At 43.4% G+C, this 17,996-nt stretch overlaps 1 protein-coding gene across 3 annotated transcripts in view; it reads right to left on the bottom strand.

The window, feature by feature from the left end:
• Nucleotides 1–17,996, bottom strand: part of EML4 (EMAP like 4) — a 266,824-nt gene that overhangs the window by 159,825 nt on the left and 89,003 nt on the right. The window contains exon 1 of one of the 3 annotated variants that reach the window (XM_026652567.2): nt 1,310–1,580. The exons of the other annotated variants lie outside the window; for them this stretch is intronic. Coding sequence (XP_026508352.1) covers nt 1,310–1,376 — 67 coding nt within the window. The 5' untranslated portion in view covers nt 1,377–1,580. Of the gene's footprint in view, nt 1–1,309; nt 1,581–17,996 lie in introns of those variants that run through there. 3 annotated transcript variants of the gene reach the window in all.

Raw genomic sequence — 17,996 nt, 5'->3', positions numbered from 1 at the left:
GATTAACTGTGGGTGAATGCTTTGAATTCTGCAGCAGATAAAGTACAGTACATTTCCCATTTTAGGAATTTACCAATTAAACATGCATTGAAATCTACTCTCTGAGCATTTACCGTTACATTTGGGAAATGTCAAAAAAAGAAGTTAAAATATGGAATTAATCATTTCCTGTTCATCTTTTATCTTAAGGCTGTAAAGCATGTGATTTTGTACATGTACTGTTGTACTCATATGAAAATTGTCCTTTATGAATCAGTAAGCAAAGCAGTACTTTTTTCAGTGAGGGATGTGTGATTTTGGGATGAGTATATATTTATTGACTACCCAGCAGTATTTTCATTCCTCTAATTTGTCTCAGTGGTCTTGTCTCAGAATATTAAAGATCTATCTCAAACTCCTTTATGAAAGAACAGGAACCTTACAGATTGGTTTGATAACAATTGCTTAAACAAAGGAAGTTCGTGTTGAAAGTTTTTGCTACTCTTACTAAAGCTTCAGTCAAAGTTAAAAATGAAAAGAAAGACAGAGTTAAGTTTGTGAGGAGAACATGCCATGCCCATGCAGAAACAAAAATACAGCATTGAACATACTTGAAATATCAGCATGTGTGGTTATTTTAACTACTTATTGTGAATGAATCTTTACTGCCTCCTGCCACAGGAGCCCGATGCAATCAAAACTTTCTTGCAGGGGCTTACTTAATTTTTTAATACAATGCTGAAGTTGAAATAGACAGTTTTCTGAAGCATTTCTCAGTGAAAGGCTTGCATAGATCATATATTAATTTGAAATATTTCTCCGTTTAAAAGGAAAAAAATCATTATGTGATACATTTTATGATCTAGCATGCTATTTTCGGGGGGCGGAGGGTATTCACACTACAAAAGTCACAATGCCAAGAGTATTTTCCATCAAACTTTTAGTTTAATTATTCTGTCTCTATTAAGTATTTTATATTGTACATGTACACTAGTAAAAAGTTGTTTTGTTTACTTTCTCAAGGCCACTATGCATTCTGTTCTGTAAATTACATTATAGTAAGCTATCTTGATCTCTGAATAAGCACACCTTGTTGGCTGTAATGAGGGTGCAGAGTTACTGATGTATGCAGATAAATATTTGTCATGTTATTTACTTGTGCGTATTTTTTTTTTTTTTTTTTTTTTGGTGTGGGCTAAGGGGACCAGCAAAGAAAGAGTTGGAACTCATTTTAGCAGTCTTTAGCACAAGATTTCTTTTGTCAGGATTCATAAGAATGTTCAGAGACTGCACTGGCATTCCCAGTAAAGAAAAGAGAGAGATACTTTACCAGTGCAGAAGTTCATAAGTGCTGAGGAATCACACACTGAAGCAAGACAAGGCAAGCTGTCTTCCATTCTTGTCACCTATGTTACAAGTACTATAAAACCAGTTGTGTCTACGTTTCTTGCTGCCTTCCCAGATAGTTTCAGAGCAAATTGCAGCTCTGTAAATCTGACGGCATACTTTGAATTCTGAGGAAATCCTCCCCGTCCAGATGGCCCACCACAAAGCACTTCTGTGTTGGCACAAATAAAAACTCCTTAAGATAGGTCTCCTCCTTCTGCCTCTCTTTGCACTCTGAGCAAGAGGAAAGCTTCTGCTTTTGAGAGAGAGAGGCAAAAGGGGGTGGGATGCAGACAAAAATCCGAGACTGTTTCAGGGAGTGGCTAAATCTCAGACATCAGAAATACAATAATAAAGGCACTCACTAAGCCATGCACTACACAATTTGTCACAGTGCATAAACTATCAATTAAAGATCTCAAATGTTACAACTCTGTTACCTCTGTTTTAGCAAAAGTTTGAGGAATTCACAGAATTCTTACTAACTAGTTTTCAAAATAAGGAGAAAAAGAGAAAAAAAGGCTATTGTTTCTACACAATTAGAGTCATTCCTACCCCCATTTAAATCAACAGGAATAAAGTTGGGCTCTTAATTTAGAGACCTGTACCTCTGCTATTTCTCCTTCAGATTAAGCTATACTGCCACTTGTCCTCAATGTGTGCTAATCCACAGGTTTTTCAGATTAATTTTTACAAAATTAAAAAAGCAACAACTGAATTTTTATTCACCTACATAGACCTGAATAAACAATTAAAGTTAAGAATAACTAACCATGAGCATTTCCAATGTTGAATTTTAAATAACTGGAAAAACAAACAAAAACAGTGTAAATGAAAACTCTTACTGTCCCAAAGTGTTGGGTTTGCTCATGTATTACAATCAATAAAAATTTTAACTGCAGACAAACAATGCATGAGAAAATGGAAGTGATATACCAATTTTTGGTATTTTCATACCATATCTCTCAAAATTTAAAAGTAATGATACTACTGGCAATATGCTTATATGCACTGTTTTGCAATAAATTGAAGTGTAATATCCTAGTTTAAAAACTAGCTGCTTTTGCAATGCTATCATTCCATTAAGTGTGAGAGAACTCATATTACAAATGCATTACAGTCTATTTAATATGACCACGCTTTTGTCTGTCTTGCAAAACCAAGTAGAGCCAGATGAGAACTAATGAATGCAACATGTGCTCATTCTTTTGGTAGCTGTGCCTGAAGCCAACTGGCAGAATGAATACAGTAAGATAAATGTCAAAACAAAGGAATCGGTGGTTACATATTGCATATATTTTCCCTTATATCTCTAATATGCTTTAAATAATCTAGCACTTTCAAAGCTTTGCAGAGCCATAGAAAGGCAAAAGTTAAATACCTGCAGCAAAAGAGAGAATAAAAAGAGTGGGGTATCAGAAACAAAAGCATGCTGGGGTCAAGTCTCACCATTCAAAAGGCAATAGGCATGTGATACTGTCTGAGCTCTGAACATCTTTCACTCCTCTAATGTGAATTGTTCTTTAAGAGTTTGTGACAGCACATTCTTAAAAGTAAAAATAATACACAAGATGTTTTTCAAACTCAAACTCCCTGAGCTAGTTGATTCCAGCAAAAATATGTGCCTTGTAGCAACTCCTGAAAGCTTCCCTTTGGGGAAGGAAAGAATTTACCTTATAAGAGATTAAAACAGAAATAAACATAAAATCAGATGGGCTGTCACCAGGACACTCAAGTCTACACAACTCTTGCACCAGTAAGCAGAAGGCAGAATGGGAAATCACCTGAGAAACTGGATGGTGGAGAACTACTGAGACAGGGAATCACTTAAAACCCTACTCCACCCCTGTTTCTTGTAACATCACTAAAGAGAACAAAAACAAGCAAAATTGAAATTCAGAATACTATACTTGGGCCAACAAACAGATGGTTGGGTTTGCTAAGTGGTACAGAATAGAGGGGGGAGGTGAAAAGAGACCCAATTCCCTACCTTTAGAATTGCTCTTGATGATCATAAAATGTAACTAATTGTACGTGATAAACAGGAGACACCCAACTGAAACATGGCTTTAAACAATAAATTAACTTTGGATTGTAGGATTTCTAGGATAAAGGCAGAATTCTTGTTGCAGGACGCAACTAAGAGCCTGTATTGTGCATATGGGAAATTAAATGCTAATGTTTCCAGATGTATGACCTTTGACACAAAAGATTTTTAGTTCTGATGAAGAGGGATTTCTTAAAAGAAAACAACAACAAAATCTCCCACTATGAAGCTACATTAATGCAGTATTTCCAACTAAGCTCACAGCCTACCACTAGGGTTGCCAATTTTGGTTGGACGTATTCCTGGAGGTTTCATCACATGACATAATCTTTAATTAAAGATTAATCTTTAATTCCTGGAGACTCCAGGACAATCCTGGAGTGTTTGTAACCCTACCTACCACCCACCAGAGCAAAAAGTGTATTTCCTGAGGTACTAAAGAAGCAAAACACACTATTGGAATATAGAGCTCAGAATATAATTTTGAATAAAGTTTGAAGTAAAACAGTACACTTTTTTGTCCTTGTCTTAAACTGTTTATTGTTGAAATGGTTTGCTTACTATTGATCATGCTGGTCAACAAGATGGTTATGCCACTGTAGGTGTCTGATGGTTAATTACATAAGGACTCCAAAAATTCTATGCACTCAGTGCGTGTGGATGGATGGGACAGTGAGAACAATTAAATACTCTGCAAGGAATGATAGCAAAACCACTCCATGACCACCACTCTGCCCTGCTCCCCTAAACACCACAATACTGGAGATGGGGCTTGCTAATGAATATGTGTAGTTTTTAATCCACTGGCCACTTTCCAGCTTTCCCCCAACCTGCTATACCTTCAAAACCACATTGTGCAAGAGCCTTCTCCGAGTATAGCTGCACACGAAGAATCCTACATCCTGTGCCTCTTTCCAGTCACCCAGTGGAAGTGTATCAGTTCCACTGCTTGTCTGGCCTTCTGCACCTGTGCAAAGAGTCGGGTGACCAGACGTCCCGATTTTACCGGGACAGTCCCGATTTTACCGGGACAGTCCCGATTTTAGGGGACTTGTCCCACGTCCCGACCTTACATTGGTCGGGACGCACTTTGTCCCGATATCGGGGGACCGTCTGGTGGAGGACGCAAGCTGGCACTTCCTGGGCCCTGAGGCAGCTCAGCTGAACTCCCAGCGCCTGCCTGCCAGCCTGCCGGCCGGCAGGAGCCTGCAGAGTGCTGCAGCCCCACTCCCCAGGCACGCACAGAGACGGCGAGGAGGTCTCCACTGTGTGCTGCAGGGGCGGGGGGGCTTGTAGGCACCGGCAGCGAGCCCCCCGCCCCTGTCCCCGCCCCCCGACCCGACCCGAGCGACCTTAGGAGCCAGAGGGACAGGACCTGCCTGCTGGATGCTCCCTGGGAGCCGCTCCAGGTAAGGCTAGCACTGCCTGGGACTCACCTGGCCCCCTGGCAGGTCCCTCTGGCGAGGGGGGGGGGGGCTCTGCGTGCTGCCCCCCTCCCTCCTCGAGGGGGGAGGTGGAGACGGAGCGGAGGCAAGCTGGTGGGGGACGGGGTGTGGAGCTGCCGGTGGGTTCTCAGTTTTTCCTGTGCTCCGGCAGTTTTTGTTTGTTTGTTTGTTTTGCTCTGCCGCCCGCTTGTTTTTTTTTTGTTCGTTTGTTTTTGCACCGTTCCCTCCCCTCCCCCGCGTCCCGATATTTGACCTCTGTCATCTGGTCACCCTAGCAAAGAGGAGCAATATTTGCCATAAATATATTCAAGTTATAGCTAGTGTGATATACATCTTCCCTTTTGCATATCATCTGATATTGCTGACTTGACTCACGGCACTGATGCCAGTCATTGCAATATGATCTTTGGTACTATACAATGTGCTCATTATAAAAAATGGCATGAACAGTTACATCCCAGTATTCATGCAAATCCACCTGCTTCCCATTAATTTCAGGATCCAGACGAATCTTGCTCTCTTTGGCTTTAAAAGCTTCATGGACGTGGTCCTGCTTCTCATGAACTTTGCCCCTTAAGTGGCTTCCACCCTTCTAGCTGGGTCCTTAATCTGTTGCTTCAAACAATTTCACCACTGCTAGTGCAAGAGCTTTCTCTTTTGCATTTTCTTTGCTCTCCACATAGTCTTTCATTTCCAGCTCTTCAAAGCTTTTCACTCTTAACAATCATCTCTTACTTTGTTTCTCCTCCTCTCTGCTATTGTTTAACTCTGGGTGCTGGCACTTACAATTAAAAAGGTCGTAGAGCAGTTATTAAACTAAGGGCTAGGGGAAAGCTGACTGGTACGGAGGAGCACGTGGTTCGGACAGCGATATCCCTTAGGGGAGAATCTATTCATGGAGATTCCCTATGTCCTAGTAAGGAGGAGAGGATAGAAGATGTAAAATACAGGTAAGATCTGATGAGAAACAGTCAAAAGAAAAAGAAGACTCATTCAATTACATTATGTAATAGCAGACTGCTAAAAAGTGACAAGTTTTTAAAGTGCTTATATACCAATGCTAGAAGTCTGAATAATAAGATGGGCAAACTAGAGTGCCTCATATTAAATGAGGATATTGATATAATAGGCATCACAGAAACTTGGTGGAATGAGGATAATCAATGGGACACAGTAATACCAGGGTACAAAATATATCGGAAAGACAGAACAGGCCATGCTGGTGGGGGAGTGGCACTATATGTGAAAGGAAGTGCAGAATCAAATGAAGTAAAAATCGTAGATGAACCAAACTGCACCACAGAATCTGTATGGATAGTAATTCCATGCTCTAAAATAAGAATATAGCAGTAGGGATATATTACCGACCACCTGACCAGGATGGTAATAGTGACTGTGAAATGCTCAGGGAGCTTAGAGAGGCTACTAAAATAAAAAATTCAATAATAATGGAGGATTTCAACTATCCCCATATTGACTGGGTACATGTCACTTCAGGAACGGATGCAGAGATAAAGCTTCTTAACATCTTAAATGACTGCTTCTTGGAGCAGCTAGTCCTGGAACCCACCAGAGGAGAGGCAATTCTTGATTTAGTCCTAAGTGGAGCACAGGATCTGGTCTAAGAGGTGAATATAGCTGGACCCCTTGGTAATAGTGACCATAATATAAATTACATTTAACATCTCTGTGGTGGGGGGGGGGGACACACAGCAGCCCAACACTGCAGCATTTAATTTCAGAAAGGGAAACTACACAAAAATGAGGAGATTAGTGAAACAGAAATTAAAAGGTACAGTGCCAAAAGTGAAATCCCTGCAAGCTTCATGGAAACTTTTTAAAGACACCATAATAGAGGCTCAACTTAAATGTATACCCCAAATTAAAAAACATAATAAGAGAACCAAAAAAGTGACACCGTGGCTAAAGAACAAAGTAAAAGAAGCTGTTAAGAGACAAAAAGGCATCCTTTAAAAAGTGGAAGTTAAATCCTAGTGAGGAAAATAGAAAGGAGCCTAAACTCTGGCAAATGAAATGTAGAAATATAATTAGGAAGGCCAAAAAGGAATTTGAAGAACAGCTAGCCAAGGATACAAAAAGTAATAGACTTTTTTTTTTTTTTAAGTACATCAGAAGCAGGAAGCCTGCTAAACAATCAGTGGGGCCACTGGACGATCCAAATGCTAAAGGAGCACTCAAGGACAATAAGACCATTGTGGAGAAACTAAATGAATTCTTTGCATCAGTCTTCATGGCTGAGGATGTGAGGGAGATTCCCAAACCTCAGCCATTCTTTTTAGGTGACAAATCTGAGGAACTGTCCCAGATTGAAGTGTCATTAGAGGAGGTTTGGGAACAAATTGATAAACTAAACAGTAGTAAGTCACCAGGATCAGATGATATTCACCCAAGAGTTCTAAAGGAACGCAATGTGAAATTGCAGAACTACTAACTGTAGTCTGTAAGCGATCATTTAAATCAGCTTCTGTACCAAATGACTGGAGTCTAGCTAATGTGACTCCAATTTTTTAAAAGGGCTCCAGAGGTGATCCAAGCAATTACAGGCCTGTAAGCCGGACTTCAGTATCGGGCAAACTAGTTGAAATGATAGTAAAGAACAAAATTGTCAGACACATAGATGAACATAATTTGTTGGGGAAGAATCAACATGGTTTTTGTAAGGGGAAATCATGCCTCACCAATCTACTAAAATTCTTTGAGGGGGTCAACAAGCATGTGGACAAGGGGGATCCAGTGGATATAGCATACTTCGATTTTCAGAAAGTCTTTGACAAGGTCCCTCACCAAAAGCTGTGAAGCAAAGTAAGCAGTCATGGGATAAGGGGGAAGGTTCTCTCATGGATTGGTAACTGGTTAAAAGATAGGAAACAAAGGGTAGGAATAAATGGTCAGTTTTCAGAATGGAGAGAGGTAAACAGTGGTGTCCCCTGGGGTCTGTACCGGGACCAGTCCTATTCAATATATTCATAAATGATCTGGGAAAAAGGGGTAAACAGTGAGATGGCAAAATTTGCAGATGATACAAAATTGCTCAAGATAGTTAAGTCCCAGGCAGACTGTGAAGAGCTACAAAAGGATCTCTCAAAACTGGGTGACTGGGCAACAGAATAGCAGATGAAAGTCAATGTTGATAAATGCAAAGTAATGCACATTGGAAAACATAATCCCAACGATACATCTAAAATGATGGGGTCTAAATTGGCTGTTACGACTCAAGAAAGAGACCTTGGAGTCATTTTGGATAGTTCTCTGAAAATATCCACTCAATGTGCAGTGGCAGTCAAAAAAGCTAACAGAATGTTGGGAATCGTTAAGAAAGGGATAGATAATAAGACAGAAAATATCATATTGCCCCTATAAAAATCCATGGTATGCCCATATCTTGAATACTGTGTGCAGATGTGGTCACCCCATCTCAAAAAAGATATATTGGAATTGGAAAAGGTTCAGAAAAGGGCAACAAAAATGATTAGGGGTATGGAATGGCTGCCATATGAGGAGAGATTAATCTTAGAAAAGACTTTTCATCTTAGAAAAGAGACGACTAAGGGGGAATATGATAGAGGTCTATAAAATCATGACTGGTGTGGAGAAAATAAATAAGGAAGTCTCAGTTACTCCTTCTCGTAACACAAGAACTAGGGGTCACCAAATGAAATTAATAGGCAGCAGGTTTAAAATAAACAAAAGGAAGTATTTTTTCCACATAACACAGCGTCAACCTGTGGAACTTCTTGCCAGAGGATGTTGTGAAGGCCAAGACTATAACAGGGTTCAAAAATGAACTAGATAAGTTCACAGAAGATAGGTCCATCAATGGCTATTTGCCAGGATGGACAGGGATGGTGTCCCTAACCTCTGTTTGCCAGAAGCTGGGAATGGGCAACGGGGGATGGATCACTTGGTGATTACCTGTTCTGTTCATTCCCTCTGGGGCACCTGGCATTGGCCACTGTCGGAAGACAGGATACTGGGCTAGATTGACCTTTGGTCTGACCGAATATGGCCGTTCTTATGGGTGTTTTGGGGAGAGGAGAATGCGGGGGGTGGCACCTCTCTCAAGTATCTTGACTTAATATGTATAAAGACACTACATTATATTGACCAAAATATTACTTTATGATTACATAATGTGCTTCAAAATCAAAGCAATCTCTTCTCAGTGACTATCTGGGCAGTATGAAAAGCAATATGCAGTATGAAATAGTGAAAAGCAAAATATTATTTTACATGAAAAGTTACAAAAGTACTAGTCTTTTCCTAACACAATAAATAAAGTAGATTAAAATTAGGAATAAAATAGGTTATGCATATAGCAGGAACACAATTTACTGTAACATGCAAACTGATATGAACATCAGTATCTACATCAGGGGTCGGCAACCTTTCAGAAGTTGTGTGCCGAGTCTTCATTTATTCACTCTAATTTAAGGTTTCGCGTGCCAGTCATACATTTTAACGTTTTTAGAAGGGCTCTTTCTATAAGTCTATAATATATAACTGAACTATGGTTGTATGTAAAGTAAATAAGGTTTTTAAAATGTTTAAGAAGCTTCATTTAAAATTAAATTAAAATGCAGAGCTCCCCGGACCAGTGGCCAGGACCCGGGCAGTGTGAGTGCCACTGAAAATCAGCTTGCGTGCCGCCTTCGGCACACGTGCCATAGGTTGCCTACCCCTGATCTACATTAAGAACACAGAAATAACATACCAAAACAGATCAATAATCCATCAAGTCAATTACCCTGTCTCTGAACATAAGCAACTCCAGGTGCTTGAAAAGACAGTCCAAACCATTATGCACTTAACAGTATATGATTCGGTGGGACATTCTTTCTTATTAAGATCAGTTTGTACCACCAAACATGAGGATTAAGTGCTCTTGCTCTGTTATCCTAACTAATATGAATGAAGAAAACATCTGTAGTTAAATAAATCTGGGTGAAATCCTGGCCCCATTGGCTTCAGTGTAGATTTCCCCCCCAACCTCTTTTCGAAATTTACTACATTAAATTTACGCAACTACTTGCTTCATTCTCATGCACCAGTAAGCTACATATTTTCTGTTTGTTTATTTTATTTGCATTTTAATAGATTATAAGGATTTTCTCTACCAGTCTTACCACAAGCAGGTACACCAGGGGTGGACAAACTACAGCCTGGGGCCGGATCCGGCCCACCAGCCGTTTTAATCCAGCCCTTGAACTCCCACTGGGGAGCAGGGTCTGGGGCTTGCCCCACTCCAGCGCTCCAGCCGGGGAGCAGGGTCAGGGGTCACTCTGCGTGGCTCCCAGAAGCAGCGGCATGTCCTCTCTCAGGCTCCCACGTATAGGGGCAGCCAGGGGGCTCTGCTATGCATGCTGTCCCCGCCCCAAGTGCTGCCCCCGCAGCTCCTATTGGTCGGGAACCGCGGCCAATAGGAGCTTCAGGGGTGGCGCCTGCGGATGGGGCAGCACGCAGCAGAGCCGCCTGGCCGCGCCTCCACATAGGAGGCGGAGGTGGGACATGCCGCTGCTTTCAGGAGCCGCTTGAGGTAAACACCGCCTGGAGCCTGCAACCCTGAGCCCCAACCCCCTGCTCCATCCCTGATCCCCCTCCTACCCTCCGAATCCCTCGGTTTCAATCCGGAGCCCCTCCTACACCGCAAACCCCTCATCCCCAGCACCACCCCAGAGCCCGCACCCCCAGTTGGAGCCCTCCCTGCTACCACCACCACAGAGCCCCCTCCCGCACCCTGAACTCCTCCTTTCTGCCCCACCCTGGAGCCCCGACCAGAGCCCTCACCTCATCCCGCACCCCAACCCCAATTGCGTGAGCATTCCTGGCCCGCCATACAATTTCCATACCCAGATGTGGCCCTCGGGCCAAAAAGTTGAGGTACACAAACTGCATGTATAAATTGCATATAATTAACCTTGCAATGATCTATTATTTGGATTCATGTAATGCGTTTGGGTTTTTTTGAATGGCAACATAAGAGCAGCGATTAATTCAATTTTTTAAGAGTCAATGTTATTTAATCATTTAATAGCTAACAGCTTTTCAACACACAACTAGCAGCAGTAGTGTTTCAGTAGATGACCTATCTTCATTCTAGCCAAATATGGCATTTCAGCAACTGAATATATCTTTTTACCATATACTTTATTGCTTTTCCCCAGTGGAAAGGCAGAAAAGCAGTGATTTCTTTAATAACTGACCAACCCAATGCTTTAAGAAGATTGTTAGACTATTTTATTCCCTTTTCTTGAAAAAAACCTCTCTCTTCAGAAACCAATATGTAACTTTAAAATAATTTTATATACTTGATTTCTTTCCTGACAATACTGATCAACCTGTTTTATTAGAGGAATCACAAGAAATAACCGAACAAATGTAATTAGTTCTAAAACATATATTTCAATTAAAAACATGCTCACGGGCTGGATCAAATATATTTTCACAACACAGCAGGGCATCTGTGAATAAGAGTCACTTAGAATGGACAAGACTACTGCAATGTTTGATTTTTGTACCATCCTTAAAATGTATTTGTACCTGCCAATTTAAATGTAAACAATAGCAATGTGAAACCAGTTTGATTACCGAAGACCAAGTCTATGTTTGTACAAGACTCTCATTTGTCCTCAGGTACGGTATAATACCCCATTAGATGCTCAGTGGATCAGAAAATCTCAGATTAAAAGGAAATAAAATGATGGTACATCTACTTACAGGATAAAAATAATCTCTGGTAAAGAGGCCCAACACAAGGCCCTCTGAACCTCTTAAGACCCACACTAGGGTTGCCAACCCTCTCAGCTTCGCTGGGAGTCTCCTGGAATCGGGCTCTATCTCCCAGAGGCTACTGAAGCCAAACTGGGAGATTTTAGGTGCTAAAAGTCCATTGGCGCAGTGGGGCTCCCTCCCTGCCCTGTCTCCACGCTGCTCCCAGAAGCAGCCGGAACATCTCTGCGGTCCCTGGGCGGGAGTCAGGGGTATCTACGCACTGCCCACGCCCCAAGCGCCAACTCCGCAGCTCCCATTGGCCAGGAACTGTGGCCAATGGAAGCTGTGGGGGGCGGTGCCTGCAGGCAGGGGCAGTGCACGGAGCCCCCTGCCCACCCCCCGGGGTTGCAGGGACGTGCTGGCTGATTCTGGGAGGGGCGCAGATCCCCCCTGGCCCTGCTTACCTCGGGCGGCTCCCAGTTGGCGGCACAGCAGGCTCCGCCCCTGCAGCTCCCATTGGTTGCAGTTCCTGGCCAATGGGAGCTGCAGAGTCAGCGCTTCGGGTGTGGGCAGCATGCAGAGACCCTTGGCCCCCCCCAGGGGCTGCAGGAATGTGCCAGCCACTTCCGCGAAAGACGCGGGGCCGGGGCAGGCAGGGATCCTGCCTTAGCCCTGCTGCGCTGCTGCCTGAGAGCCACCCAAGGTAAGTACCACCTGGCCAGAGCCCGCACCCCTTTCCCCCCGCCTGCACCCCAACCTCCTGCCCCAGCCCTGAGCCCCCTCCCAGAGCCTGCACCCCCTCCCACACCCCAACCCCTTGCCCCAGAGCGGTGAAAGTGAATGAGAGTGGGGGACAGCGAGCGACGGAGGGAGGGGGGATGGAGTGAGCACGGCGGGGCCTCGGAGGCAGGATGGGGCGGAGCCTCAGGGCAGGGGCGGGGCAAGGGGGTGTTTGGATTTGTGTGATTAGACAGTTGGCAACTCTAGCCCACATGTGGGCACACCGGAGGTGGGAGGGGAGTGAGTAGCTGCACAGGACAAGAACAAAAGATGACTATGGGCGCTGGCAAGGGTTGGAACAGGGTAGGTGTCACGAATCTGTGCTTTTGAAGAACCGGTTATCCTAGTAGTGTGTGCAAATTGCAGACTGGCTCTGGTGATCACAGGCCTGGGTTAGTGGGAATGGCCTCCCAAATCTCCCCATGCTCTACCTGCACAGAACCCAAATATTTAGATTCTGTGGAGGTGGAGTGACTGTTACCCTTAGCGTGCATTCATGGCCACATCTTAAGCATGATATACTCAATTTAACTACTATCTAGTGAGTTAAAATCACACTGTGTCACACTTTAAACAAACTATTACAACACTTCAGAGTTTGACCTTATCAAAATATCATTTACAGCCATACAATTCTGAAACATCACATGTAACAGCTGTACAGTCCATAAATTAACTACTCTTCTGATGCCACAGAATACTATACAAAGTCGTTCAAGAGGAATCTACACAGAGCTTCATATCTGTTTCATTAACAAAGATATTTAATAGCATGCTCTATCTGCACTCACAGCAAAATGGTCACAATAAAACAGATACCACGATTCATTTGCAAATGTTGAATAAAATGTGGTTGCCTCTATTGTTAAATGTCAAGACATGACTTGTGATCCGTATCATTGGAAGTAAGCCATCATGCATATTTAAAGAAACTAGGTGTAGAGAAACTCTTAGGACCTTTTTTAAATGAGATCTCTCTCAGGCTCTGTCATTTTTTCATAGCTACACTCCAGCTTCACTTTTATGCTTGTTTAAAATAAAATCTTATACCTGAGAGGTGGACCCAAGTAGGTTATAGTTAAATGAGGAGAAATCACACTTTCATGTACTGTTTAAAACAAAATCACCCCAGAGAACTGGCAATGGGATACAGAATTTTCACCTTTAAGCCACCAGATCAAATTGTGTATGACCAGAAGTCATTACCATTTGAAAGTTGCTCTGCTGCTACATAAAAGATGCTGTTGGTGTCTGTACCATTCCAAGTGGAGAAGTGTTTGTTTTTTATATGGAGATATACCTATCTCATAGAACTGGAAGGGACCTTGAAAGGTCATTGAGTCCAGTCCCCTGCCCACTAGGAGGACCAATTTTTTGCCTCAGATCCCTAAATGGCCTCCTCAAGGATTGAACTCACAACCCTGGGTTTAGCGGGCCAATGCTCAAACCACTGAGCTATCCTTCACCCCAATTTTCATATTACAAAAAACACCATGGTTAAGACCCTTGTTTAATGTCTCAGCAAGGTATTTCTTCAGGTCAAGGTCGATGCCCATTTAACTAAGGAAATTTATGCTGCCCCTGGCTATATGCCAGTTCTGTGGATGAAAGAAAAGAATTCAATCTTCAGGACAGTCAGCAAATCCTGCATTCCTTTTGCAGCTATCCTCCAAACTTCACATCCACATGCCCACAACAAACACAGACAGTCTCATTTCATCCAAACATCAGAAGAATTAATTCCCTGATCCACATTTCTCAGATATTTAATCATTCAGTAAACCTACTGCTTCTGGAAGATCCTCTTGTTAACACTGCCTCAAAGGTTGTTTCCATCATGATATAGCTATTATGTTGTAAACGGAAAGCACCCTCTAGCTATGATATAAATATACAGCTCATTTCTGCGAGGCGATCTAGAGCAAGGTGAAGTGCAACTCTCCTCCCCTTGGGCTTTGAGTATCTCTCTCTTTTTTTACAGCACTGGCATTCCCACTTTATTGGAAGAATTAAGAATGTAGAACTGTGAAACTGTAGTGTATTTAATCGTGTGGCAGGTTTTACACTTAAAGTAAAAAGACACACTAAGCACACTGTAAACTAAAGTAAATGGAAAAACAGCATTACGCTTGAGTTAAGCGTAGAGATCTAGACAGTTTGTCAGTTTGTAAAGGAAGGTTTATTGCAGGCCATGTTATTTTAATAGCTCTGCAATACTTGTCTAAAGGAAGTAGCTGAGTCTTCCTGTTTATAGAGATACTAAGCAAAAAATTCCATGAAATACCAGTTGCATTGAAAATGTAATGGTGTTGTCCATGTAATGCACATGGCCAGGGGTGAAAGTAAAGCCGAAGACTTGCAGGTACAGGGGCCGACTCCAGCCCCCAGAAGAGGTGGGGCCTAAGGCGGAAGGGGGCTGGGCTGGGGGGGGTCCACGCTGTCTGGCCCATGCTACCCAGGGCTCCAGCAGCGATTTAAAGGGCTCGGGGCCATGGCAGCGGAGGCTGGAGCCCCAGGCCCCTTTAAATCGCTGGCCCCGGGGCAGCTGCTCCTTTTGCCGTGGCCGGGGGGTGGGCAAAAGGGGCAACGACATTAAAGCACTGCCACGGCACTTTTTGTTGTCCTTCATTATAAACATATGGCACCTTTTAACTGACTGGGTATAAGCCCCTAAGGATTGTAACACAGCCCTGGAATCCTTAAAAGAATGAAATGTCTCGTCCGCCTTTTCAGAAAATGGTACGTATTCTGTGGTCTGTTGCATGTGTGGAGCAATGCCAGACTTCTGCAACCAAGAAGCCCTCCTCATTGTTACAGCTGAGGCCACAATCCTAGATGAGATGTCCGCCACATCAAGTCCTGACTGTTGTGATGTCCTAGCTACTAGACGTCCCTCTGCCTTAAATTCTTCTCTGGCATCCTCAGGTAACTTATCTGATGCTGCACTGACAGGGCGGGGGGACATTAGATAGCTTTCCACTATCATTCTTCCTCCCTGATCCTGGGGCTACATAAAGCCAGCCACCCTGGCACACATTAACGAGTCCCTGAGGAAGTTTTAACTTACGCGGGCAGATAGCTTCTAAGGTACCACTCTGCTTTCTAGATCTTCAATGAAACAGCTAATGTTGAAATTAGGTTACAGAGTTAATATACCGTTGGAATGAATAGGGACAGGTGGACCTGCAACAGATGTTCTTTTGGGGACTCAGAACTCAAGACAACAGCATTCCATATTGTTTTGCAGTGGATTCATGTTTGGAAGATTAATATATAAAACAAATCTTGGATTCTATTGCACACATTTATAGTAGGAAGTGGGTTCTACAGCTGTGGAATAGAGGAACATAGAGGGCACTGCCAGCATTAAACATGAATGACTGAAATCCAGGATCTACTGAAGTCAATGGAAAAACTCCCATTAACTTCAACAGAGGCAAGATTTCACCCCAAGATTATTGTAACCTATTCTTTTATTCTTAACCCTGTTGCAGTCTTACCGCAAAACAGTAAATACCAAAAATCTTCTTGTATACAGCAGTCTCTTCATAATGTTGTTTTAGTATAACCATGTTAATAACTTATACTGAACTTGCTGTTTGAACACACACTTTACAGTGCATAATTAGTTGTTTTGATAACATTAAGGTTTTGCAGTCTGGTTCTTAATATCACAGGCAACCACTATTTAAGTATAAAAGAATGGCTATTAAGCATAACTTGTAATTTTCTAATATTAATGTAAAGACATATCTATTACACAGAAGCAATACTAAAATATTGGAAGTTCTCATTTTTATCACTAATATAGGAAGACTGTGATGGGATGGACTAGGTCCAGAGGCCCCCGGCTGGAGGCCTTGCAGCCCCAGAAAAGGGCAGTAGAGAGGTCCTCAAAGCTGCCTAGAGCAGCTGTGGGGGAAGCAGCCAATCGGGGCCCAGCCAGCTAGTATAAGAAGAGCTGCAGGGCCAGCCTGAGATCAGTCCCTTGCTAGACCTGGAGGAGAGTGGATGATGCTCTGGGCTGGCTGCTAGGACTCCACCAGGACAAGGCCCTAAGGTAAGGGTGAAGAATGTGCTAGATCTACAGGGAAGTGGCCCAGGGAATTGTAGGAGCAATGCAATTTATTTAAAGGGACATGGTGGATGGCTGAGACCCAGAGTAGAGAGCGGGCCCGGGTCTCCCCCACCAGCCACCGGGAAAGTAGCCTGGACTTTGATGCACATCAGAAGGGGAATTGTACTCTTTTGGTGGCCCAACTGAAGAGCTGGGGCCAGAAAGGCCCAGAGAGGCGAAGCATCTCCAGGGAGGGAGCCCTGAGGGACGTAGTCCCACACTCAGGGGCGGCTCTATGTTTTTTGCCGCCCCAAGCACGGCAGTCAGGCGGACTTCGGCGGCATGCCTGCAGGCAGTCCGCTGGTCACGCGGATTCGGCGGCATTTCTGCGGGTGATCTGCCGGTCCCGCGCCTTTGGCTTACCCGCCGCCGAATTGCCGCCAAATCCGTGGGACCAGCAGACCCCCCGCAGGCATGCCGTCGAAGGCTGCCTGACTGCCGCCCTCACAGCAACCGGCACGCCGCCCCAGGCACGCGCTTGCTGCGCTGGTGCCTGGAGCCACCCCTGCCCACACTAAGGCTGAAGAGATACTATCCTTCATGTTATTGAATAATGTAAACAAACTCCTCAACCATGACATTCTTTTTTTCAAATTTTTTTTAAATGTTCCATTACTTTTGGGTTTCTTCGTGTCCTAATTTAAGTGGCACAAGCAAGAGAGCACACTGAAACACAGCAGTTTGCTCAGCAGTGCGCTATTGATTTAACAAAAGATAAAAGAGGCACAGTAGAAGCAATGTTTCAAGTCAGTAAGGATTGAATTCACATTGATGTTTAATTAAATATTTCACTTTGATGAATCTTCTGCTTTTTGGGCTAGGTTTTTTTTGGTTGGTGTTTATTTGTTTTTAAACAGCAGGGGAAGGAAACAGATTATTTCTTTTCAAACTGACAAAAGTGTGCCTTTTACAGTTATCTTTTTCAATACTTAAGATCCAACTCTGCATCCAGATCCATGTAGGAAGACCTCCAGGCCCAAGCAAAGCCCCACTAGAATCAGTGGTGCTGCCACATCGGTATGGAAATTTGTTTGCGAGGCTCTGATTGCAGGAATGGGGCCAAAACTAGCCATCTGAGCACATATGGGGGTGTCAAGGCTGGATCCCCACTTTGAACTTTAGGGTTCAAATGTAGGGGCCTGCATAAAAACTTCTAAGCTTATCTACCAGCTTAGCTTTGGTCCGCTGCCACCATCACAAGAATTCCCTCCCTGGGAAGCCTTGAGAAACCTTTCACCAATTCCCTGGTGAACACAGATCCAAACCCCCTTGGATCTTAAAACAAGGAGAAGTTAACCATCCCCCCTCCTTCCTTCCACCCTCCTTTCACCAACTCCTGGTGAATACAGATCCAAACCCCCTTGGATCTTAAAACAAGGAGAAATCAATCTGGTTCTTAAAAAAGAAGGCTTTTAATTAAAGAAAAAGGTAAAAATCATCTCTGTAAAATCAGTATGGAGAATACTTTACAGGGTAATCAAACTTAAAGAGCTCAGAGGACCCCCCTCTGTCT

The sequence above is a fragment of the Terrapene carolina genome, unplaced genomic scaffold (assembly GCF_002925995.2).
Source record: "Terrapene carolina triunguis isolate 2854851 unplaced genomic scaffold, T_m_triunguis-2.0 Scaffold120, whole genome shotgun sequence".
In the NCBI taxonomy this organism is placed as follows: domain Eukaryota; kingdom Metazoa; phylum Chordata; order Testudines; family Emydidae; genus Terrapene; species Terrapene triunguis.
This window is presented reverse-complemented; position numbering and strand designations above follow the sequence as displayed.